Below are 24340 nucleotides of genomic sequence, written 5' to 3'. Positions count from 1 at the left end.
TCCGATATGTGGCAGCTTTCAGTTTAACTGCTTTAAAGTTGTGTGAATTGATCTTCCAGTGGCTAATGGGGGAGTAGTGAGGCTTAGGTCACTTGGCGGTGCCCTCTGATGAAAGGCACAACATGCTCAAGTATCATGTTTAGCTAATGTGTTTATGTGACTCTTGGCCAAGCAGCATATGTGCTTTTTACTGAAGTGTATGTGCTACATGCACTTTCTGGGAGGGAGGAGAAGAAAAACTCAATCAGAAACCTTCATTCTGCTGGGATGTGCTGGACCATCCAGCAGATAGGTCTCTAACTTGAGATGAAAGCATTACGTAGTATTTGGAATCTGATGAAATGAGAGAACTCTGTGAAAGAATAACAATTAACAAACATTGCATGTGATTTTCAGTATTATACTAGGTGTAGCCAATGTTTAGATTTGGTTAATAAAATGTGAGAGAAGATTGAAAAACTGATTACAATAACCCCATTGTTGGAGTATTTGCTGTTGTTTTGTGTTCTGTCATCGACCACCTAAGCTGAGACAAATCTCCTGGCTCCTATTTGTTTTCTTTTCCAGCGATATTGAAATTTCCCGAGCACAGAATCCAAAAGCTGTTGATGTACTTGCCAAGGAGATAGGATTGCTTACAGATGAAATTGAAATCTATGGCCAAACCAAAGCCAAAGTACGTTTGTCCCTGCTGGAGAGGTTAAAGGATCAACCAGATGGAAAATATGTTCTAGTTGCTGGGTAAGAATGAACAGTAATGTGATTAATGTGCACCCTTTCCACTCAAATTAGTATAAACATGCAGCTTACATCTTTGATATACTGCATGAATAAAAGCCCTGACTGTTTGGGGCTTACGTTTTTCTGTTCTGAAAGCAAGCGATTTTTGAAGTTTTGTTTTTTTAAAAAAATTAATGCAACCTTTCTGTTACTATGGAAGTATATTCTCTAAAGGTAGTTTTTTTTCTAAGCTTCTTAATCTTGTCTGCTGTTGTGTGGAGTTTTTTTATTACTTTATAAGCATTTTAAATGTTTAACTTGATATTCAAGTCTCTGTGTGTTGTGGCTGTCTATAAACAAACTTTAACAGAAGCTGTGTGCTTATCTCTTGATATTAACAACAAATACCTTTTTTATTGAAGAATAGATTACATATTTAAATAAGCCATGTTTTTTGTCCGAAATGTAGACATGTCTCCAGGCAGGCTTATCCTGTTCTCTGTTCCCACGATTACAGCAAATACTGTGCTCAACTGGATTTATGTGCTTCTTTTCTGAAGAGCTGCTTTTTCTTTGTCCCTCATTTAGTGACACAACGCTTTTTCATTCACCTGGTTTCTTAAGTTCAAATTGTGGAAAAATGTTATGCTTCTCATTAATATTTCAAATGCAGTTTGTTCTTCATGGTCTGAATAAAACCTTAGAGTTGCTTCTTTGTAAATAAAACAAGTTGGGTTTAAAATATATAGCTTTAGGCTAATCCAGAAGAAGAAAGCTGCTGTTAACTAGCTTAATCTACCAGTTGCTCAGTCAGATAATGTTTAGCAAACTTTTTGCTTTAGTACCTTCATGCTTTAGTACCTTTCTGTGGGGTCTGCCTGGATTTCTGGCCTTGTCTGAAGTGGATCTGTTGTAGACTGAGAGATCTAATGTTACAAAGGTGAGGCAAATGAGTTGTGAAACTGTCTTCAGACCTATGCTATAGAATTGAAATATATAAAGATGTTCCTGGAGGACTTTAGAGCAGTTATTTAAGATAAGGAAAAAATAGCTGGCTGAGCCAGTTCTCTACTTTGGTAGAGTTTTATTTTATCTGTTGTTTGCTTGGGACTGAAGAGCAGTATCTGCCTGGATTTGAAAAATCTGCTACTTTGCACTTTCAGGCTCTTGTCAACTCTGCCAATTAGGCACTACGCATCTACAGATTGTGCCATGCTTCTCTTGCAGCAGTTTCATAAAAGCAGAGATGATTTGCAGATATCTGGAGATGGAGGGTAACATGATGCAAGACTCAATTTGGATGGATTTTAATTGTCAGATTCACTTCACCAATACTGAAGCTTCATACCTTTTTCTTCCCTAGTCTCCTTTTTTGAGGAAGGTATCTCAAGAAGGTATCTGTGCTTTGTTGGAGCAGAGGCAGATAAGCATATGCATGCAGAGGAAAGAGCAAAATTTTGACTAGCTGGATGAAAAACTGGGAACAAATAGAAAATTGTCTCTGTAAGTTTATATGGTGTGTGTGAAGACTCAACTGCATTTCACACACACACGAAAAAGGGTTGGTTTTGATACCTACAAAATTTGATTATGCAGTATGTTGCTATTTGTATCTTCTCTGAGGTCACTGCAGCACACGTAGTGAGTGTAAAACCACTTCTGTGTAAGGGTTATTAAGGAGTGCTTGGGCAATAATAGTGGAGGACGTCTTCTGAAAGGGTTCGAAGTTTGAAATAATGTACCTATTAAATATATGTATACAATGTGTGTTCATGTGTTCTCAGCTGTTCTTGTTTGCTAATTGGCTGTAGCAGATTTGCTACGTGGCTGCAGCCATTTTAACAAAGCTGAGGAGCTGCATCTGGTGAGAGAATGTTTACTACAATAAAGACTGAACACCACTCAGATATAGAAACTGGAGCAAAACACTGTCTTTAATTATCTTCATGCTCTACCTGCCTAGGCAAGGTCAACTAAAACTTGTCATTTGGATTCTTATGTAGGCTTAGCATAAGTGTAGATATTAGAAACTATTTTAGAAAGCTGCAGTGTATAGGTATTCAGGCTAACTTTTTAAGACTTTAAAGAAAACATTTAAGATATATGTTCTTATACTTTTGAGTATTCAGTCTGATGGAAATATTAATTTTGTATAATGAGTGTGTATGACAGAGATATCTCTGTCTATAGTAGGGAGGTTGGAACGAGGTGATCTCAAAGGTCCCTTCCAACCCAACCATTCTGTGATTTTACATCAACTTTCCATAAGCAAAGGTAGTGAAAAGTGTGTGTGTGTGTGTGTGTGTGTGTGTGTGTGTGTGTTTGTACGTGCATCAAGGAATGTGGAGAATTTCTGTCTATCCATGATGCAGCCAGAGACATTTGTGCCTGTAATAGGGCTTAAGTGTTTCATGATGTTTTGGAGTTATGAATATTTCATGCAAATGCTCTTCTAGTTTATTTCTGATGTGCCCATAGTTGTTGGTCTGAATATCAACCAAGATTTATATTTTCATTTACAGGAATGGTTACATTTATGACTTTTTAAAACATTGCTACTAATTCAAAAGTCTTACAGGCATTTTCTGAATGCACACAAGTACAATTAAATGCAATAATTATTTGGTGTGCTGAAAAATTAAGTAAAAATCAATTAAGCAGATGAAGTTACTCAAAATTAGTTATCCAGATGAAGATGTTTCTCAATAAATTTCATTTTCTTCTATGTTGAGAGCATTATTCCTTCCCCCTTTCCTCCCCCCATTTTTTTTATTTTTTTTTTTTAAATTCTCATTTCTTACTACTTTTCTGTGTGTGGTTGTAATTTGCTATAGGATCATTCAGAGCCATTGGGGTCAGACTCACTGATTATCTTGGAGTAGTTAGCTTTTCTGCGTCAGCTGCCAATGTTCGGGCTTTTAGCACGCTAAAATAAATTTTACTGCAGGATATCTTAGCTTAAATTGTCTCCCATTCATTGTGACTATGCGAATGAACAAAGCCTGTTCGTGACATAGTAGCTACATTTAGTAATCTGGGTCATGCATTCAAGCATGTAGACTGCATACTGATAAACACAACATGAAACCTTCATATAAAAGTTGTTGCGCTCTGTGTATATTCCAATCATTTTTTTTTAAATGCAGTTATGAAATATAATGTTTTTTTTTTTTTTCCTTGGGAGGAAATATGATGGTTTTTGAATACTGAAAAACTAAAATTAGTGTTTTTTGCTAACTTTAATAGATTATTTTGTGATGAACAACTTTTTTGGTAAGATAAAAATGCACTGAACTGTTAGCTTAATGCTTGTTCAAGCTCTATGATGATAACTATTCTAGGAACAGAATTCTCAAATTTGGAATTGAATTTTCTGAGGGTAGGTATGTATTGGATTGTGTTTCTGCTCAGTGTATCTCTTGTCCCAGAGGTGCTTAAAAGAAAATGCGTAGACATAAAGGAAACAAGAAAAATATGGTGAAGAGTAAGTAGAAAAAAATAGCATTGTTTTGATGCACTGAAACATTTGACAATCCAAAGTAAAGTCATAAGGGAGATTGTCATGTATATTTAGTGTCATTGAGTAGGTGCTGATGGGGATTATCTTCTCTTAGTCTTTATTGAGGACTGAGAGTTTGTATTTGTGAATTCTTCAGTCTTTTACTGGCTTTGTTCAGTCACTGTAGTTCAACAGCCATCACTGTGCTTTCATATCTGGAAGCTGCAGTCCCATTCTAGAGATGACACTGCAATGTTGTCATGCTCTATCCTCAGTAAGTGATGTGAGTTCCAACTCTTCTGAGCTCAGAATTAAATTTTTGACACTTGTTATCTTGGGTGAGAGGTTTATTTAGGTAAGGCTGTCATTCATGAAAACTCTCTTGCCTGTCCCCTTGATTGCAAGATTTCACAGGTTTCCACGTGGAACAACGGAATGGTGAACTCATTAAAATGAGAATTACAATCAAAGTAGCTGATTCTGGTGAGCTGAAGATAGGAAACTGGAAGAGTTGTCACATCCAGTAGAGTTCTTACTGGAAACAGAATGGATGTGGTAACTGTGGGGAGATTACAGCTGGTGCAGTGTATTTCACTGTTTGTTTATTTTCTCTTTGTCAGATCTCATGTAGCTTTCCCACAGAAGTAGCTCCACTGCAAGCTAATGTGATGTATAACAAACAAACAAAAAGTCTGCATGTTCTTATCTTTGTTTTGATATATATCAAGAGAGAAGGCTTCCCAGTGTTATGGAAAAGTCACTTTGCCAAGGAGCTGTTGACCACTTGGTTGCAAAGTAAGGCTTAAGGAAGGGAATGAATGTATGACTAAAGACAGAATGATTTCTGTCTTCAGACTGAAAACATATTAAAGAAATGTGAAGAATACAAATATGTGTAAAAAAAAAAAAAAAAAAAAAAAAAAACCTCTCTTCTCATTAAAATTTACTGTATTTTATAGTTTTGTTTTTTTTTTTTTCCTAGATTTGCATGACATCAAAACATAGCATTGTATATCTGTTTAAAAATGCACAACAGAGCTAAAGTTAGCCTCTGGCAATTGTAATTTTATACTCATGTGAGCCAGTGACCTCAATTGCAAGTGTGTAGGCTCAGTAGTGTAGCCAGCAAAAACATCTACATGTCTACAAAGCTGCTTAAATAGATTATTTTATTTATAAAAGCTGATCAAAGTAGGCCAGGTACAAAAGGGAAGATATTTAAAGTAAACTTTCTAAGGAAATGATTGGAATGGAAATCTGTTTCAATTTTAGGCTTTTTATTTTTACCTTTTTAAATCGATATTTAAAACTGAGGTTGAGGTATCTATTGAAGCTATAAAATGACTGTACAACTCTCAGTGCTTATCCTGTAGTCTCCAGGCTGCTGCTGAACATCTCAAAGTCAAAGGTGTCCTGCCACAGCGTTACATGTGAGATGAGAAGTTGAAGACAAGTGATTGTCTAGACCAAACTGACTGCACTGAACACTGTGATTTGCAGGGGTCCTTGTGATTTGTTAATTCTGTTAGGTGGAAAGAGTCTAAAAAGTCAGGTTCCTATTCTTGACTTCTCAGGGATTTGTGCCCATTCCTACCTGTTCCAGTGGACAAGAATTCTTGCAAGTGTGTCACCCAAGAGCTGTAAACTATTTAGAGAAGTCTGGTTGCTGGTTTTCTTCAAAGCTGCCTTTGTACATTTTGAGTGTTTAGATCTTTATCTGAGTAACTCTAATTGCAGGAAAACTGTGGATCCCAGGATTTCTTAGAAGGGAAGAAAACTGACTGAAACCCATTTGAAGAATACACTGAAAATGTAGAGCCAAGCAGATTTTATGTAGTGAAGATCATAACTGCAGTGCTGTAGCTGTATGTGGTTGTAGGCTGCTGTGTGCATGCAGGAGTACACTGGGGAACATAAGCTTGCTTTAGTTCAGTTTTAACTCTCACCTGTTGATGGTTAGTTCTCAGAGCACCACATTCATACTGGGGATGTCTGGTGCTGAGTACCAGTGTATTGGAAATCTAGTCTCATACAAAAAGCCAGACAGGTTAGCAGACTGTTTTAGTAATGTGGCACTAGGTGGTATGAATCTTTTGGAACAGGTAGATACTCCTCTTCGTACACCTGCCAATGTGCCTTTTGGCTGTGGTTAAAGTATTTGACTTTTTCAGTTTCCTTTCCTATACTGAACAGAATCACAGAACTGTAGGGGCTGCAAGGGACCTCTAAAGATCATTTAGTCAAACCCTCCTGCCAAAGCAGGCTCCCTACACCAGGTTGCACAGGTATGCATCCGAGTGGGTCTTGAACATCTCCTGAGAAGGAGACTCCACAACCTCTCTGTGCAGCCTGTTCTGGTGCTCTGTCACCCTTACTGTGAAGAAGTTCTTACGCACATTTGTGCAGAACTTTCTATGCTTTGGTTTGAGGCCATTTCTCCTTGTCCTGTAGCCACGCACTGCTGAAACAAATCTGACCTGTCACACCTAACAGTAAACTGAACCTTTGGTTTTACTTTTTCATGAGAATCAGTAAGTCCATCAGCCTCTCTGCGTGCCAAATTAGTCTGCCCTGGGGGGCACTTGAACAGTAAGCTAGTGACAATCTCTCTGAATTCCATCAAATGTGAACTTCACATGATGTTTAAAGATACCAGTCACCATCAGTCAGAACCACTGTGCTAGTAATAGTTGTTCTGTTATCAGTGTAACTGTTGTATGCACCGAGTTTTTTGATTTTATGCAAAGTCCTTCACTGGTAAGTTATAGTAAACAGTTATAGATGTCTGTATCACAGCAAATAGTTTGTGAGTTTGAGGGTGTTTTTTTTTTTACGTGGTTGATTTAGTTTCACTTTTTAAAGAACTAATAGCTTTAAGTGTTGTTATCTTGTTAAGTCTTTGAATGAATGCAATAATCTCTCGAGGATAGTTTTTTATTATCTAAATCCGGCTTTAATACACGGGAACGAGAGGATCAAGTGAAAGAGATTATGGCAATAGACAAAAGTGAATGAAGCAGTAGAACAAGGAGAAACTATATCAGTAATGATTTGAAGAGGTTTTGGGCAACCAGTGTTAGAACAGTAGCTAGGGGAATGAAACTGGTTGTGAAAGGTGAGTTAATCTGTTTGTAATGCTCTAAAAGAAAGCATCACAGGAACAAAGCAATGATAACAGAAACAGTGGTAGGAAAAATAGAAGCGAGCAGTTTTTTCCCAGAGCAGTATAAAAGATCTTAATTAGGCTTGTCTCTTGTTGCTCGAATTGTCCCAGACGTATTTTACAAAGGCTCCACTGCTGCTGCTTTTTAAAAAAATAACGGGATCCAATGATGTAAAAAATTCATTTGCAGCAAGTTAATGTTTGTCATGTGTTCAAATTTTTGGGACAAAGAAAGGCTTATGTCAGCTGCATCTTACAGGCAAGGAGACAGATGTCTTCTTGCACTTGACAATTTTATTAGTGCTGTTGTGGAATTTGAATTGTGATCTGAGGACATCAGTGCCTTGTGAAAATTGCTAGTTGGTAAAGAAAGAGTTTCTAATTAGTACTAGATGTGTTCGGTCAGGTTTTGAAGAGGTAATGTGATAAGGGTTTCTTTTTTACTAGAATATGTGTGCGTGCTTGTACGTCCTTGAGAATGAAAATTAATTCTCAATGACAGCTTCAGTATGATACTTCTCTACTGGTAGTAGAGCCAGCAAAGATAAGAATGATTTGCCAGAAAGCAAAACTTCAAAATTTATATCAGAATGATGTGTCTGGGGTGGAATAGGGCTTTCTTCTTTTCCTAGTCAGAGAGAGAAATGTGCTTCAGATGAGTAGTTGGAATGTGTTTTTGAAACTGAGAGGTGCGTTTGTACTTCAAGAAAAGAAAGAACCATCCCCCACACGGACTTTTAGTTTGGATTGTGAACAAATATGGTGAAAGCAGAGAGGACATATTTTAACTGGAGGTGTCTTTCATTCGCAGAGCCTTTTGCATGTGAATTCAACAGTGACTGTAGAGACCATTCCAGTGTTTAAAAAAAAAAAAAAAAAAATTTTGCTGAAGCTGATGGAGGGCACCCCCTGAGCTGCGTCTCTCAGAAGTAATTAGAATGCATTCAAAGTTGCTCAGAAAACAGGAAGGTTTTTATTTGTTTGCCTATTTGTTTTCCATGGACCAGTATACGTTATTCTTTTCCCAACCCATAAATATTTTTATTCCTTTGTTCATTGCCTGAGACGGAGGTGGGAAAGTGACCATTGAAGCTTTCCACTTTGGAAAGCCAACCATAATTATCTCTTTATTAAGTGGCAAGCATAGAGTCTTCAAGTGGAGGTTAGTGTCCCTGGTTTGTTATTGGATGTCTTCCTGAAATACTGTCCTATTCCAGATGTGGCTTCTTCGTAGCATAAAGTTTTTGAGCTGTTGTGTAGGAGATCAGACTGTAATTACAATTGTCCTTCATCACCCTTAAATCTGCAAAAGTATCGAGAAACTTAAATGCAAAATAAATCATGTTCAGATAAATATACTGACTTTTCTGTCCTGTTTTATTTAAAAAGCAGTTGATCTGTCATTGCTGAGTGTTATGACGATGTGTCAGTTAGAGATTGATAGCTAAGTTCTGCAAACAAAAGTGTTGGTTTTTTAATTTAAAACATGCCATTATTTCATTCATAGTTTCAGCGTTGGGAATAAAATATCTCCTGCATTGCAAAAGAAAAGCATTAATACTTGCCCAGAGTATCTTGATGGATGGTTTGTTAATGAAACTGTTGAGACTTTTGTGCTGTAATGGAAATGTCTAAATTCAATAAATTCTTTTTAGAACTTTTGCCAAAATAATCTTCTCTTTTTCTGCTATCATAGTAAATTGCTTAAATAGAAGACACATGTATATTGGCATTCCAGCTTGAGCTAGGGAATAACATTGTGGCAGTATTTTTGTGGGGATAAAGTAATCTTGTTGAAATTTTATTGTACAAATATTCTTCATTGAAATCAAAAGCTGTAAGTTGTGATATCCTTAGCAAGGCTGACATCGGCAAAGAATTTGATTAATCTTTTTTTCTTCTTTTGCTAGAATAACCCCTACACCCCTAGGAGAAGGGAAAAGCACAGTCACAATTGGACTTGTTCAGGCTCTTACTGCACACCTTAAGATTAATTCCTTTGCTTGTCTGAGACAACCTTCCCAAGGACCTACTTTTGGAGTTAAAGGTATGTAGTAATTGCAAACTGCATGATGTGTTTCAGATTAAAAGGAAATACTGCATTTTTCTTAAGTCCTTAGGTACTTCGCTAATGCAATAGATTGCCTTAACTGTAGCGTATTTTATGTAGGTCGCTCTGAAAGTAATGCCTTCTTCCTATTTATCCTCGTGGAAACTACAACAAATACAAAGAGTACAATAACACTATCTGATAGGGAAAATTATTGGCTACAAAAGACTATTTTTCAATATAATCACTACTATTAGCTATGCCTTTTCATCAGTGATGTACAAGAGCCTGTATGTCATGCTCATAAACATCTGTGAGTGGACGTGATCCATTCTTCCACAGCTGCTATAATGGTATTGCTAGGAAAATGTTGCCCCCTCAGTCCAACTTTGACTGTGCTGACATCCTCTGTTTGGACTCCATGAACATTCGTAAGAACAGATGAATGTCAATAGGTGACCTTTCATTAATGTGGAGGAATTCAGTGATATGCATTTGCTTCATACATGCTCCCATGTCAGGCGCCTTTTTGTCAGGCTGCCCCTGTACTGCCATTTGTTGCCTGGCAACATAATGTAATAGAACATTGCTGGGAAAGTTCAACGTTTGCTGCCATTCCTCCAACATCTGCCTCTGACATCATGGGTCAACAGGATAAAACAGGAAACGTTATTTTCAGAGTAAATCTCCTATTTTTAAGTAACTTATCATTGAGGGTTTCTCTCACACGTCTTCCGGTGCAAGGTTCATGCTTGTGTTCATGTACTTATGTGTACTGATAATGCATATAAAGGCTGAACATAATGAAAGACATGGAGATGAATTAGCCAGAAGGTGGCTCTTGTGGGTACACTCCTTTCCAGCCACTCCTCTGCCTGGAAACACTCTTAGGCATTTCTAATTGTTACTGTTTAATTCTCTTTGAGGAGGAGTCCAAAGTCCACCTATATTGATTTGAAATATCCAAACCTATGATGCTGACAGTGATATGTATAGCTCTGCTGGGCCTGCATCATACATTTGGCTAGGGCTGACTGACCTTTATCTCCTAGAACTCCAAATTCTGGGCTGCTGCATTTTTGTCTAAAAGGGCTTGAGGGCCAAGAGCCAGCTAGAGTTCAAGCTTCTCTTCAATGCTGATTGAAAGTAATACAATCTTTGTTGTTATTGTTTGTTTTGTTGTTGGTATTTCTCAGCTGAGATTTGTGCCTAACTGGGCTAACACTTCCCATCTGCTCTTCTTTGCTTTGCTGAAGTTTAAGTTAACAAGTTTGATTTCAGCTGGAAGACTCCTGGTGCTTGGTGCTTCTCAGCTAAGACTGGTGCATGTGAGTGCATTAATCCCACCACTCAACTTCTGTGTAGGCTGCAACAAACACTTTTGCCTGTACTGTGGAAGGCACTGGGGAAGGAATGCTCAGGGAAGGGTGTGAAAGTTTCATTCAGAAGCAATGCTTGCTCGTGACTACTTTGTCTTTCTACTGAACTGCTGCATGTGCATGACTGTGCCATAACTCTGGACAGGAACAGAGGGTAATCCTTGTTTAGTCAAATTCTGGGCCAGCTATTAGGTGAAAGCTTTCCTTTCAGTTCAACAATTCCTATTTTATTGCCTGATGAAAAATGCGGAAATTATGGAAATCCTGTTTATTTGGGTACATCATTTATTCCCTAGTAGAAATCTGAAAACTGAGAGAGTATATCTTCAAAACTGTGTTTCAGTTTGTGTGTTTAAAGTGTTGGGTTTTGTCCCCAAAACTGATGTGAGTATGATAAGACCACATACTTTCTTGTGCAGGTGGAGCAGCTGGTGGTGGATACGCTCAAGTGATTCCCATGGAGGAGGTGAGACAACAGTGGAAACAGCAAAACACTGTCCCCTTGGAGGAGTGGGCAGAGCAAAGTGTTTGCAGCAATGTTTGGTCTTTGGTGACAGTCTTTCTGAAGAGCTGGCGTGGTCTTTATCTTCATGTGACTGCTCCGAGATGTGTCAGGACTGTGGCGCAGGGTTGGAAAGCCACTGCACAATTCCTATATGTGTTTATAACATTCCAGCTGTTAATCACATGGCACTGAATGTGAAAGAATTGTTTTCTTACTCTGAATTAATCTGTAACTTTCCTGTTTCACAAGCAAGTGGCTTTCTGTTGAAAATGGTGTTACCACCACTCTTCAAAGACTTCTGAAAATCATATGGGCTCTTGAAGAATTTGGCTGGGTGGGTGCTTTCAAAATACTCCCACTGTGAAAGCTGTGGTAATGTCAGTGAAGCCTTTGTGTCCCTTAGCACAACAGTCACCATGCTAAGGCTAAGGGATCTGCAGACTTACGAATGAGCTGAAACATAAACCATGTGTTGTAGTCTTTGTTAGCTGGTGGTTACCATATGTACTAGATGCCTTGCTCAGCCTTTCCTTTGCCTGTAGTACACTTCACTGTGTGCTCAAAGACATGTGTGCACTGTAGCAGGCAGTTGAGTTTTGTTTTCTGGAGAATAAAATGCAAGCATATTCCCTGAGTGACGAGGCAAATTAGAATGGTTTTGTTCATCTAATGTGTATGTTCACTATGCTTGTTTGGAAATGCATAATGATTTAATCCCACTTTGGCTCGTCAGTACAAGAGAAATGTGGACATAGTGGTGAGAGTCTACTGCAGGGCCACAGGACTGACTAAGGGACTAGAGAACCTCTCCTTGGAGAAAATGCAGAGAGAGCTGGAACCATTCAGTCTGTAAAAGAGAAGGGGATGAATCTTATCAATGCATATAAATATTGAAAGGGAAGGTGCTGAGGAAGTGGAGCTCTTTTCAGTGGTGTCCATTGCCAGGATAAGAGGTAATGGGCATAAACTGGAACACAGGAGGTTCCCCCTGAACATCGGGGAGCATTTCTGTACTGTGAGAATGGTGGAACACTAGCACAGGCTGCCTAGCAAGACTGTGTAATCTCTTCCTTAATGGTTGTTGGTGACATGCAGTTGGTCCTGGGCAAGAAGTTGTGCTTGAGCAGAGGGATTAGACAAATGACATACAGGGGTCCTTGCCAACCTGAAACAGACGCTGTTCTGAGGAAAGAGAATTCCAGGCTGATGAAGTGCCACAGGGGAGATGCACAGTTGCTCCAGAGTACTCATGCAGCATTCAGGAACCATTTGCACTTGAGTACAATCACAGTCAGGTGCTGGTGTCAACTGTTGGTGGTGCTTCTTAGCTGTCAATACTACTACAGTGCATTTAAAACTGACTTTCTATGTCTTTGTGTCACGTACAGATATGAGAAATAAAATACCTATGTAAAGCAAGTCCTGATCTAATCTAAATGGCCTATTTCAGATTTTTCCCCACAACTTCATTGGACAAACTTTGTGTCAGCAAATTTTGTGCCTAATCTGGTTCTGCCTGTTCTCCTGTGACTTGCAGAAAGCTGGCATGAAATCAGAAAGCCAGCAGGCATCGTGTTCTCTGGGGAATTTGGCAAAAATCTGCACATCTGATCCAGGTCAAATTCACGCTGCTGGTAGAAAACTGATTTAGTATCAGTGGAGTAGAATTGTAGCCTTGAGTTTTCCATTCTTGGGTCATTTAGGAAAGAATTAAGACATCTATGGCTTTGTTTGTGTAAGCCGAGGGTCGTTGACCGAGTACTTGGTGAAAACAGGCTCTTCCTACAGCTCAGCCTGTGATATTTCATCTACATAGGCGACTAATTTCAGCTGCAACCTCAAGGATATGGTAGTGTTCTTTGCTCAATAAATGCCTGAGGTTAATGGAGTTAAAAGCCTCTTATTAAAAGAAGTTTGTAATTTTTCCTGTCTAGTTCAATCTTCATTTGACTGGAGATATTCATGCTATAACTGCTGCAAATAATTTGCTGGCTGCTGCTATTGATGCTAGGATCTTGCATGAGAGCACTCAATCCGATAAGGTAAGAATTGTTTTCTAACAACCATGTGATGTTTTTTTCTTTTCATTTTTTGATAAATTGCATTTCAAATTATGTAAGTTGGCTGTCTTTTTATGTTTTCACTGTGTGAATGGAAACAATTGCTGAAGTCATACTGTGTTATGCTGGGAAATACTGCTTATAGAATATATTTTTCTGGCAGACATCTATCATAAGAGAGTCTGAAGATAAGAATCTTATGTCCAGAAACTTGTCAGCTGTTTCAGACTATGCTAAGGAGTCTAATGAAATATATTTTCTTTCTCTACATATATTTTTAAATAATTTGTACAGTCTTCTAAAGTTAAAAATTATCCTTCTGATACAAAGTTATTTGTGATATACTCAAAGAATAAGATGTGGTAAAAATAAACCAGATCCCCTTCTCTCTACTAAATCTTTTTGTGGTGTTTAACCAAAAGCTAACCTGAGTATTTAAAGAGAGAAAATGAAGAAATTGCCTTTTTTTTTTTTTTTTTTTTTTCCAACTGGGCAAGATTTGTTTAGGCTGATCTGCAGGTAACAGTTACAGTTTGAGTAATTTGGCCCTTTGTTGGAATTTTAAAGGATTCCCAGTTTCAAAAATAATGCATATTTTTTCTATGAGACATAGAAACACAGTAATTTTAATAATTGAATTTAGGCTATTAGATCATAGGCATTGTTTAAAAGCCTACTGCCTTCTCAGAACTCTTTTAAATCAGAAGTCCACAGCTTGTGTCATTGAGAAATTCATACTGAAACTAATCTAAATAAAAGGAAAAGAGGAGCTTCTTATTTTAAAAACTTAAAATGTATTTGTATTTTTTTTTTCTAGGCTTTATATAATAGGCTGGTTCCAGCAGTTAAAGGTGTGAGAGGATTTTCTTCTATTCAGCTTGCCCGTCTGAGAGTAAGTTGTTAATATTGTCTCTCTTCAATTATGGTATGTCTTTATGAAGGATTCTGTTGTGAAATTTTTTGGAAAATATTTGACATGAGGGGCCAAGTTTGTATGGAACTCATGAGTTTATTAAGTCCAGCTCTTTCTAAAAGCGTTCTCTCTAAAGTAATAGGGTCTGGGTCTGATATTATTGTCATAACTAGCATTTTTGCTATTATATCCTATAACAAACCAGTAATGTTTTTCAAATGTAGTGTCTTTCCCTATAATATATTGGAGTTTTAAAATACTTTTCCTATTATGGTGAAGTCACATTTGAAAGCTCAGATTCTCTGATGTTGCAATATTTTCTGATTTTGAAAGTTTATTGTAGCATACACTGATGGGATTTTATAGATGATTATTGACAGTGTTCTTTCTGAGGGACAGAACTACATCTGTGTGCATAGTGTTTCAGCATCCTGTTGTGCTTACATAAGAATTTCATACACAATTCATGTATGAATGCTGTATCCAGTTTTCAAACTGCCATTCAGATAAATAAGTACCCAACAATACAATCATAACTAGTGTTAAGGAAAGAGAATATGAACCCCTTAACACAAACCTCAAGAACAATTTCAATCTTCTATGTCCATTTCCATGGTGGTTGTTGGCTTTTGAGTCCTGCTCAGTATTGTTTCAGAGCCACTGGATGGCAATGGGTAGCTGCCAAGTGCATGCAGAGCTGCACTTGGAATTAGGGGGTGAAAAGGAGGATAGAGGTAATACCAGCTTCTGTTGTTTAAAAATACTTGTGTCCTGCCTGGTTAGTTTGCTGAGGAATGCTTTCTGTTGCCAGAGAAAGTTTTTTGAAGACCGCAGTTCTTAAACAGAATTTTTCAATTCATGCGTCCTTATGTAGATTCACCTAAAAAAAAATGTTTGGTGGTGTTGAAATCCTGAATCTGTAACAGCCAATATTGGCTAATTCATTATACATCACTGAATTTATGGGCTATCTGAGCAGAATTTTTTATTTCATTCAAAGATGATTCATGCAAGATGATACATGTTAAAGATTTTCACAACCTAGAGCAAGCAGTTAATCATCTTTTTTATTAGTGATTGATATGGTTAAATTTTCGGTTTATTTTGAGAGTTTCTTCTGTATCAGAAGGAGCTTTCTCATTTACTTGTCTATGGGTATTTCTCCTTTTTCATTGCATTTCTTCATCACCAGTATTCCTGTTTTATTTAGATGCCTTCCTATGTGCTTGTTTTTTTTTTTTTAAAAAAGGTGGGGTTGATTCTGACTTGCTTCTTTCACAAGTGCATGCATAACATGGGTGCAGTAAGCCAGAGCAGCTGTACCATTTGAAGCAAAATAGCCATTTTATTGCTTTTCTTTAATGTCTGTAGAGATTGGGAATAAATAAGACTGATCCTGAGACTTTAACAGAAGAGGAGATCAGTAGATTTGTGCGCCTTGATATTGACCCTTCTACCATAACATGGCAACGAGGTTTGTAATCAGAAAGCTGCATTTCAGCTTGGCTATTGTATCATTTGCTTAATTCTACCTGAATCAGAGCTATTTGCTTTGTGAATCTAAGAACAACTCATTTGCAAGAGAGAAATTGAGGTACATAATGAATCTGGAAGCAGTATATTGCTCTTTAACTTAGTTAAATATCTCTTCTCAAAGGACTTCACTAATGTTCTGAAGAATAGATTGTGACAGTTTAGATACGTCCCTTGTCTCCCTCACATCCTAAAACACGTTAAAACTATATTTTCTGTGCATTTCACAAATCTTGTCTTTCTTTTATTAACTGTGTCTATAATGGTTTTGGACTTGTTTGTATGTTTCTTATATGTTCTATTCTGCCATTTCTATTAGTATTTTAGAACATATATAAATAGAAACCAAAAGGAATTAACCAAATCCATGTTGTATCACCCCTTGAATGGAATTCCTGAGGAAATTAGGGACCTAAGTACCATGTAGTGGGAGGAAAACACGTGGTAATTACAGAAGCTCCATGAGAAATGCCTAGTAAGAGGAAGTGGTTGAAATCTTGCTTTTCTCCCAGCCCACTCACAACACTGAATTGGGACTTGTGTAGGAATGGGAGTTGAAGTCCCTCTTCAGTAATTACGTTGTCCTTTACTGGACAAACAAATTTGTTACTTTCCAAAAACAGCAGGAAAAGAGGGAGGACACAATGTCTCTGATCTTCTATATAGACAGCCTCTCTGGATACCCTTGATTCTCAGCCCTGAAATGAACAGGATTTTGATCTACATCTACCAGAAAATTGTCTTCATGCAAGCTACAGATTCAGCTGCTCGAGAGTATCTTCCACTCTTTATTTTAGGGCTGTTGCAGACCAAAACATTAGTAGAGCTGAAGAACCTATAAGAAAGAGGGCGTTTGTTTTTATATTCTACAGGGATTTTGTATTCTGTAGGGATTGTCCCTTTTGGGAATGACGGATCTTGGAGTTCAGTCTCTTTTTCTAGCAGAAACATTCTCCTGGTGTTTCTTCCTAAGAAACATCCTGATAAATTCTCAGCAGATGAGTGTTTTTTTTATGATTCCCACTCCTTTTTGGTTCAGCGTATCTGAAGTTTCGTGTTGTCAGTACAGGATGTGGATTGCTGAGATTGTTAGTGAAGTTAGCAGTTTAACAAGACAATTTGGACATGCTCTTGCAAAACAAAGCCTTTCCAATTTGGAAAGGCAGTTGTCTAAAACTGAAGTTGTGTTTAACAGCAGATGGTTGATCCCAGCAATTGGAAAAAACCTTCCATTCGAAAACTGTGCAGCTGAATGTGGAGTTGCTGTGATGTGCAAGAAAGTAACTTGTGTGGACGAATCAATGTGACAACATAATCATCCTTTTAAAGAGAAACAGAATAGGGTTAAGTAGTCTTAAAAATCAATTCTTCACTAGTCAACAAAGAAGCAAATGATTTGAAGTAGGTCTGAGGTGCATTATAGGTACAAAGGGTGATTTTTTTCATACATAAGTAAAGCATTAAGTGCAGTAGAATGTTGAGTATCTGTTAGCTGAAAATCTTGTTCAGAGAAACTGCATTTTAGTTATTTCAACCTGTTATCTAACGGTATCAAATAGAAGCCAAAAAAACCAATAGAAGCCAAGAAATGCTGACGTGTGGAAGCATGTTAAACAGTGCTTTTCAAGCAGCTGAATCTTACATGCATAATAACAGGTATGCCTGGAAATAATGCAGATCCCCAAGTCGTTGTTAATATGTTTTGCTATTCCCTTATTTCAGTTGTGGATACAAATGACAGATTTTTACGCAAGATAACGGTTGGCCAGGCAAATACAGAAAAAGGATTTGTCCGTCAGGTATGTAAAAGTGGTTAATATATCACATTCTGGACAAGCTTTGCTTCAGAGTCTGAGATGTTTGTTATCCTGGAATTATTTCAAAATGTTTCTTTGAATTGCAATGCTAACATCAAGTTGATACTGTATAGCATTCTTGCAGTGCATCTCATTGTGTTAATGAGTAACTGAAGTTTCAGGAACAGGAATTGGTGTATGTTGTACAAAGTGTTGAAAGAACTTGAAAAAAAAATCGTAGCAGTTCAACCTTGTCTTCTTATGAATATAGAAGGTACATTTACCTTTGCCTTTTTAAGGTTAATCTGTACCATTTTTCTCTTCTATTTTATTTTCATTTTTAAGTCCCTCGAAGCATGTATGTAATTTAAATTACATTTCAATTTGGTGTTTAAGAAAACCTTGGAGAAGAGGGGGAGCATCATGTGTTGTTGGTCCAGTTACTGAGGTTTGAAAGTGACCATTAACTTTTTATTGAAGTTTTCATTTTCCTGTCATGCATCTCAGCTTTGGAATGTAAAAATGTAAGACCTTTGAGCATGTGCTTAATTTTATTATGTTGTCTTGAAGGCGTCGTTCTGAAAATGATAATGGGTGTACTTTTCAGTGGTATAGAAAGCTAACCTATATTACCATATAAGAGCTTCTGGAAATTGTTTGAAGTCTTAAAGATAACTTGAAAGATTTTACTGACACTATCTGAACTAGTGTTCATAGTGTGGTTTGGGCAAATCCAGATGTGAAGCAATGCAATGTAGAATAGCTCTTCCGGGTGGAGCAGAGTCATTGCAATGATGTGAAGCTGCTGCAAAATTGATGATGATTGTTGTTATCTAACAGTCTGGATAATGAAATTCATGAAGCTCTGTCTGCTGAGAAATGAAGTAGTTACTGTGGCATAGATAAAGTTTTTTTTTTGTTTTTTTTTTTTTTTTTTAACTCTTACCACTTTCTTTGTAATTTCAGACTTTCACTGATCTTTGTGCCTAAATAAAGAGAATAAAAACTAGTGCTAATGTTTTTGTTCAGTTCAGCATTTAAGACAGTCAGCCCAGAGAGAGAAATTGAAGGGAAATGCTTATTTCCTTTGGTTTTGAGCACATAGGGTAGAAACTTTTCAGTCTGTCACTTACAGAAAACTCAATTAGCTGAAACTTGTCTTTGCTAATGGGCTGGGGCAATACTTTGGTACATGTTTCTTCAATGCCTGAGATGGTTTCATGTGTTCAGATTTCTTTCAGCCTGCCATCCTTAGCGTGCAGCATTTTATTTCCACAATTATGCTGATCGATTAAATGTGAGTTGTCTTACAGTAGAGTACTAGTTGACTAGTTGCTTCTGTACTGTTTTGGCTAAAATGACTTCGATGCATTCAATTTTGATGCTTTGGATTGATGCATAGCCATTTATATTTTAACATGGTCTTACTGACTTGAGAAATAGAGAACAGTTAGAAAATTCATTTCAGGGACTAGCCAAAGATCCAGATGAAACAGGACTTCATAGTTAACAGATGCATTTTATAAACATTTGGAGCGATGTTCTAGCACTCTTAAAATCAATGACACCTGTGTAAAATGGCAGAGCACAGCAGGCACAAAAGTATGCATTTTAATGAAGAGGGGTTCTGTGATTTCTAAAGAGTATTACATGACTGATGGCCTTGATCTTGCAATTGAATCCATGTGGGTGGATCCTTTCATCAATAGAGAACTGGCTTTACAGCTGAGGCTTCTGTCAGCACTTCGTAGGTGTGTAAAGGTTATTAAGAGTTAAAATAGCATCTGATAGTAAAATCTTTTGTGCCTATTTTTTCAATTAAATATTGTCACTCATTGAGCATCTACCTGGGATACTTTTTCTGGCCTTATAGGTTTACACGGCAACATCAATGATTAAAATTTAATTTTTGCCTCCTGATATACATCCTGATGGAGTTAGATAATAATCTATTGTATGGATTAAGCATAGATTTCTGATATGTATTTCCTGTCTTACATTTGTGCAATAGCTTACAGGGGTTCTCTTTGTAACTTGAGAAAAGACAGTAGCTTCCAGGCCATCTCAATCCTGTTAATTGTGCATGCAGTTGTTTTTTTTCTGTATAGAACTGCTACTAAGGAATACAGAAAATTTATATTGCAACTTTAGTATTTCTTTGGAATTGCTATGCTGAAAATCGCACCTACAGCATGAATTCTTATTTTCCATATTGTGTGCATCTCCCTGGTTTTGCCAAGTCCAGGAAGTACTCCTGTGCCCTCACAAGTTTTGACTAAGCATGCAAGTACATATAGGTCAGCCTCAGTGAGATTGCTCTGGGCTGTAATCATCATGACAGAAACTAAAGACAGGCAAATATGGAGAAATTGTTCTCATTTTTACCCCCATTTCATTAATGTATTGTATATTAATGTATTAATGCTGTAAGAATATGCTTTTCTGTTTACGTTCTGGCAGCATTTGGCCTTGGCTTTACTAATACTGAATCATTACAAATACTGCTAATGTGTTCTACAAGTTCTAAAATAAAAATACTGCTGAGGTACTGCACTACTTGTTGTAGTTGTAGAGAAGTAATAGGATTGTTGCAGCCTATAGTCCTTATTTTGTTTCATTTTGTTGTTGTTGTTGTTCTTCCCTAATATATATTTATTCATTTTTAAAAGTACAGGAGGGATATGCTTTCCATCATCATGGATCAAGCACAAGACTTGGCAGTCTTGCAAATTTTGAATTTATGTAGAAAAAGAGTGATCAAATGTAACAAAAATGTTTTTGAAACCAGAATTAAAGAACAAAAAAAATATGGAGAGCATTATGGGATGGAAAAAAAAAAAACAACAAAAAACCAATGTTGTGCTCATACTAGTAAAGCTAAAAACACATCTGGTGATTTTTATTATTTATGTATTTATTTTGCAGAAGAAATTCTTGGTCCTTCAGGGTGTTTCTGCTAGGGACAGTGTGAGCCAATGGACTAAGCACTCCGTAGTACTGGTCCCCAAGTAAATGAAGTGTGACAGAGAGCATTAGTGAAGAAATATAAGCAAAATGTTTTGCAGTTAGTCTAGCTTGAGTAATCTCAAAACCTGTGGGTTACAACGTAGAACCTGTTTGAATTCCAACCTTAACTCTGTTTTTTCTAAATCTTTTCCCAATGATTTCCTGTATTTGACCTGACTTTGATTTGACTCGTGATTCTCATTTCTGTTTTACAGGCACAGTTTGATATTGCTGTTGCAAGTGAAATTATGGCCATCCTTGCACTTACCACCAGTCTGGAAGATATGAAGGAAAGACTGGGGAAAATCGTGGTGGCTAATGACAAGAAGGGAGAACCTGTAACAGCAGAGGATTTGGTATGTTTAGTGCTGTGTACCTGTGAATAAACTGTGATCTGTTTGTTTTGCCTCTTGAAGCATTAGAAAGGCAGGTGCATGCCAAGCTTTATGCTTTGAACAGCACATTCAGAAACTGAAGAAAGATCATCTGGGCCAAAACTTGCTTGCAATGTGAACAAGATGTAGAACTTATTCTTCCAAGTCTTCAGGTAACATCTGGTTCATAAGTGCCTGTTCTCCACAGCCTACTTGGATAGGCTTCTGCAGTTTCTTAAGGCAAGCAGTTTTGGTGTACTGAGTGAGTCAGAGAGAGAGAGCTGGTAATCTTTGCTACTGTGTTTGTGAAGAGTGCTCAGGTGTTACAGTGATAGTTAAGACATGAATGTTTATGACATGAGATCAGAATGAAAGCATGTTATTCTTAATTATTAATAATGCTTGGGACAGTGTTATCTCTTCATATCATTAAGTCATCACTGATTTTCTACTTGCACTTATGAAAGAGGTATTAATATGTTCTTCCTTTATGTCAAATCCTAGCCCTTATAGCCAGAATGTAAGTCAGAAGACAGTGGTTGCAAATGTGCACCTGGTTCTTTATGACTGGTTCTTGTGAAGTCTAGAGTTACACCTTGCAACCCAAGTTTATGCCAGGAGTAAGTTCACTGGAATGGACTACTGCACAAACTTACTAGAATCATAGAATCGTAGAATAGTTTCGGGTGAAAGGGGACCTGTAAGAACATCTAGTTCCAATCCCCTGCAATACCTCCCTCTAAACCAGGTTATTGCTCAAAGCCACATCCAGCCAGGCCATGAATGCTTCCAGGGAGGGGGTATCCATAGCCTCTTTGGGCAACCTGTTTCAGTGTCTCACCACTTCCTAATATCTAGTCTGAATCTACCCCCTCATAGTTTTTGAAGCCTGTTCCCCTTGTCTTGTGTCTACAAGTCCTTGTAAAAAGTCCTTCCCCAGCTTTCCTGTAGGCACCCTTCAGGTACTGGAGAATGAGCAAAAGGCACCTTGTCAACAAAGGCAGAAAATCCACAAGCCAGGAATATCTTCACAACCAAGGTAGTTTCAATTTTAATAAATAAATGAAATCGTACTATCTAGCATTCATAAGATTGAGATTGAAATTACGATAGGAGTATGAAAATTTTTAACAATGGTCATCCTTAAAATTAAAGGCAAAAACTACTCCCACTTATTCAGGAAACTTCCATTTGAAGGCATCTTTTCATCAGTTATAAATTTTGGAATATCCTTTATGAAGAGCTATGCTAAATGTTTTTGATGGCAGTTTTTTTCTTTGTGTTTCCTTTCCAATTGCATAACTTGGACTCAACTGGCAGAGGGGTGGGGAAACAAGTTACCTTATAATGGATATGCAATGTCTTTAATGAATTATTACTGCTAGTGTACTCTAAAGGTACTTTAATGTATTAATAGTGCAAAACATTTAACCTATTTTAATCTACTTAGCGTTAGTCAGCTTGATGTAAGAAAACAGTTGCTCTTGTGTAGTTTTTCCATCTATAATTCAGTGAAAATATGCTAGGTCTGAGATTATGAACAACGCAGAAATTACTTGAAAATGTTTCCATTAGGTCCATAAAATGAAATTTATGCTCAATAAAGTGTCTTAGTAATTTGGTTTTCTCTGGCATTTTCTAAACAAACTTACTATGCTTAGTGCTTCAGTTGTTTGATAGTGTTACTTGTGCTGAACATGTGTTTCCAATACCTCTTTAAAGCACTGTTCTATATTGTTCTATGTTATACAAAGGAAGAACTACACAGAAAAACAACAACAACAAAAAAAAACGCCACGGTGTCAAGAATATGTATTTGTACCATCTGCAGCTATGTTGTTGCATTCTTCAAGTTCTCTTCCTATTACGTGTAGGGATGATTTGAGTGCAGATTGTAATTGTGGAGAAACTCCTACATTCTTGCAGAATGTGGTAGAGGTGAGGATAAAAACTATAGGAAGAGTAGGAGTGTGGTTTCATGGTTAAGGCAGAAAAGTGCCTTTTCAGAGAGTTGAATTTTGTTATTTTGTTTTTCACAGTTTGTGTATGGTGCTGTCTCTGAATCTTGTGGTACAGGAGGAGTTCCTCCATGTGGTGCAAGTCAAATCTATGTGAAGGTTGAAAAACTGACTTTGAACGGGATCAGAAGAAATTATTTTTATGTTGTCATAGAATGGGCATCCCAAGTTAGTGAATAGTTCTGAGTTTAATCTTTGCGTGTTCACTTCCTTATAGTTATTAATGTCGGTGAAGAAGTAAGATGTCACGATACTAGGTTTTAAGAAATGTCCTAAAAGGACAAATTATCAAATTGAATACTAGTTACGTTGTGTAAGGGGAAGCATGCTTATGAATAACTGTGAAAATGTACTGCAGAAAGTTGAATCCTCTGGAAACAATAGCAGGGGATATATAAACGAAGACCATACGATGCCATAAGTCATACACATGCAGAAAGATAAGTTTCAGTTCAGTAGAGTGGTGCTTCAACTATTTTTCAGCTTTATTCCTAGTGGTGATCAGTCTGTTTGAGTAGCTTGCAACTAAGCATTCTATTTCTAGACTTTAATCTCAATACTCACTCTATTTCTGCTGCTTTTGCTGCCTTACGTAACTGTCCTTCTGCAAGCTCAGCTTTTGATTCCTGATGCTTTGGACTGCTCAGGTTTTGTCTCCTCCTCATTCTTTTAGGATCAAGGGGAAGACATCTTTGCTTGTAATATGGATGTCCAGACTAAAAGCCTGATGCAGAGTGGAGATATTGTTGCTACATTCTAGGCTGTAAGCACACTGTGTATTGCAGCCAAAGCTTTATCAACATGACAAGGCAGAACTGAGTGTTCACAAATGAATATCTGTGAACTGTAGCTTTGGTTTTTTGGAGTTTATTACCTTTAGTAGATTTTAGGATGTGATAAGAGGTTCAAAGTGAAGCCATTCTCCTCCTGAATTTTCATTCTTCTTCAGAATCAGAGGCAGAGAAGAGGCCAAACAAACAAACAAAAAAAAAAAACAACAAAGACTAAAGAACCCAAACCTTTACAACTCATAAAGGGAAGAACTCGAGACAACTGAATGATAACTTGCTTTTCCAGTACTCTCGTTCCAAGAGCAGTTCAATCATTTTGGCTTATGTTTTCATAAGACACGATCAAGATTAAAAGCTTGAATTTACCATAGCTGGTTTGGTATGGAACATTTTAGCCCAAAGAACTGTGGTTGCTTATAACAAATTTTAGAAACAGCTTTATGATGAGAAGTACACACAGAACATGACTGATGGGGGCTGGTCAATGCTACCTACAACTATAAAAATAAATAAATTCTGGAGTTTGTCTTTTT

The 24340-nt window shown here is 37.3% G+C and overlaps 1 protein-coding gene across 1 annotated transcript in view; it reads left to right on the top strand.

Moving 5' to 3' along the window:
* The window catches only part of MTHFD1L (methylenetetrahydrofolate dehydrogenase (NADP+ dependent) 1 like), a 137676-nt gene that overhangs the window by 24191 nt on the left and 89145 nt on the right, over positions 1-24340 (top strand). The window contains exons 11-18 of the mRNA XM_042830482.1: positions 568-741; positions 9293-9429; positions 11231-11277; positions 13251-13358; positions 14194-14268; positions 15661-15763; positions 17545-17621; positions 20840-20980. Coding sequence (XP_042686416.1) covers positions 568-741; positions 9293-9429; positions 11231-11277; positions 13251-13358; positions 14194-14268; positions 15661-15763; positions 17545-17621; positions 20840-20980 — 862 coding nt within the window. The remainder of the gene's footprint in view (positions 1-567; positions 742-9292; positions 9430-11230; positions 11278-13250; positions 13359-14193; positions 14269-15660; positions 15764-17544; positions 17622-20839; positions 20981-24340) is intronic.

This window comes from Centrocercus urophasianus, unplaced genomic scaffold (assembly GCF_019232065.1).
Source record: "Centrocercus urophasianus isolate 14NV4802_14NV808 unplaced genomic scaffold, USGS_Curo_1.0 seq_10, whole genome shotgun sequence".
In the NCBI taxonomy this organism is placed as follows: Eukaryota; Metazoa; Chordata; class Aves; order Galliformes; family Phasianidae; genus Centrocercus; species Centrocercus urophasianus.
Note: the sequence above shows the minus strand (reverse complement) of the source record. Positions and strands in the feature narration are given on the sequence as shown.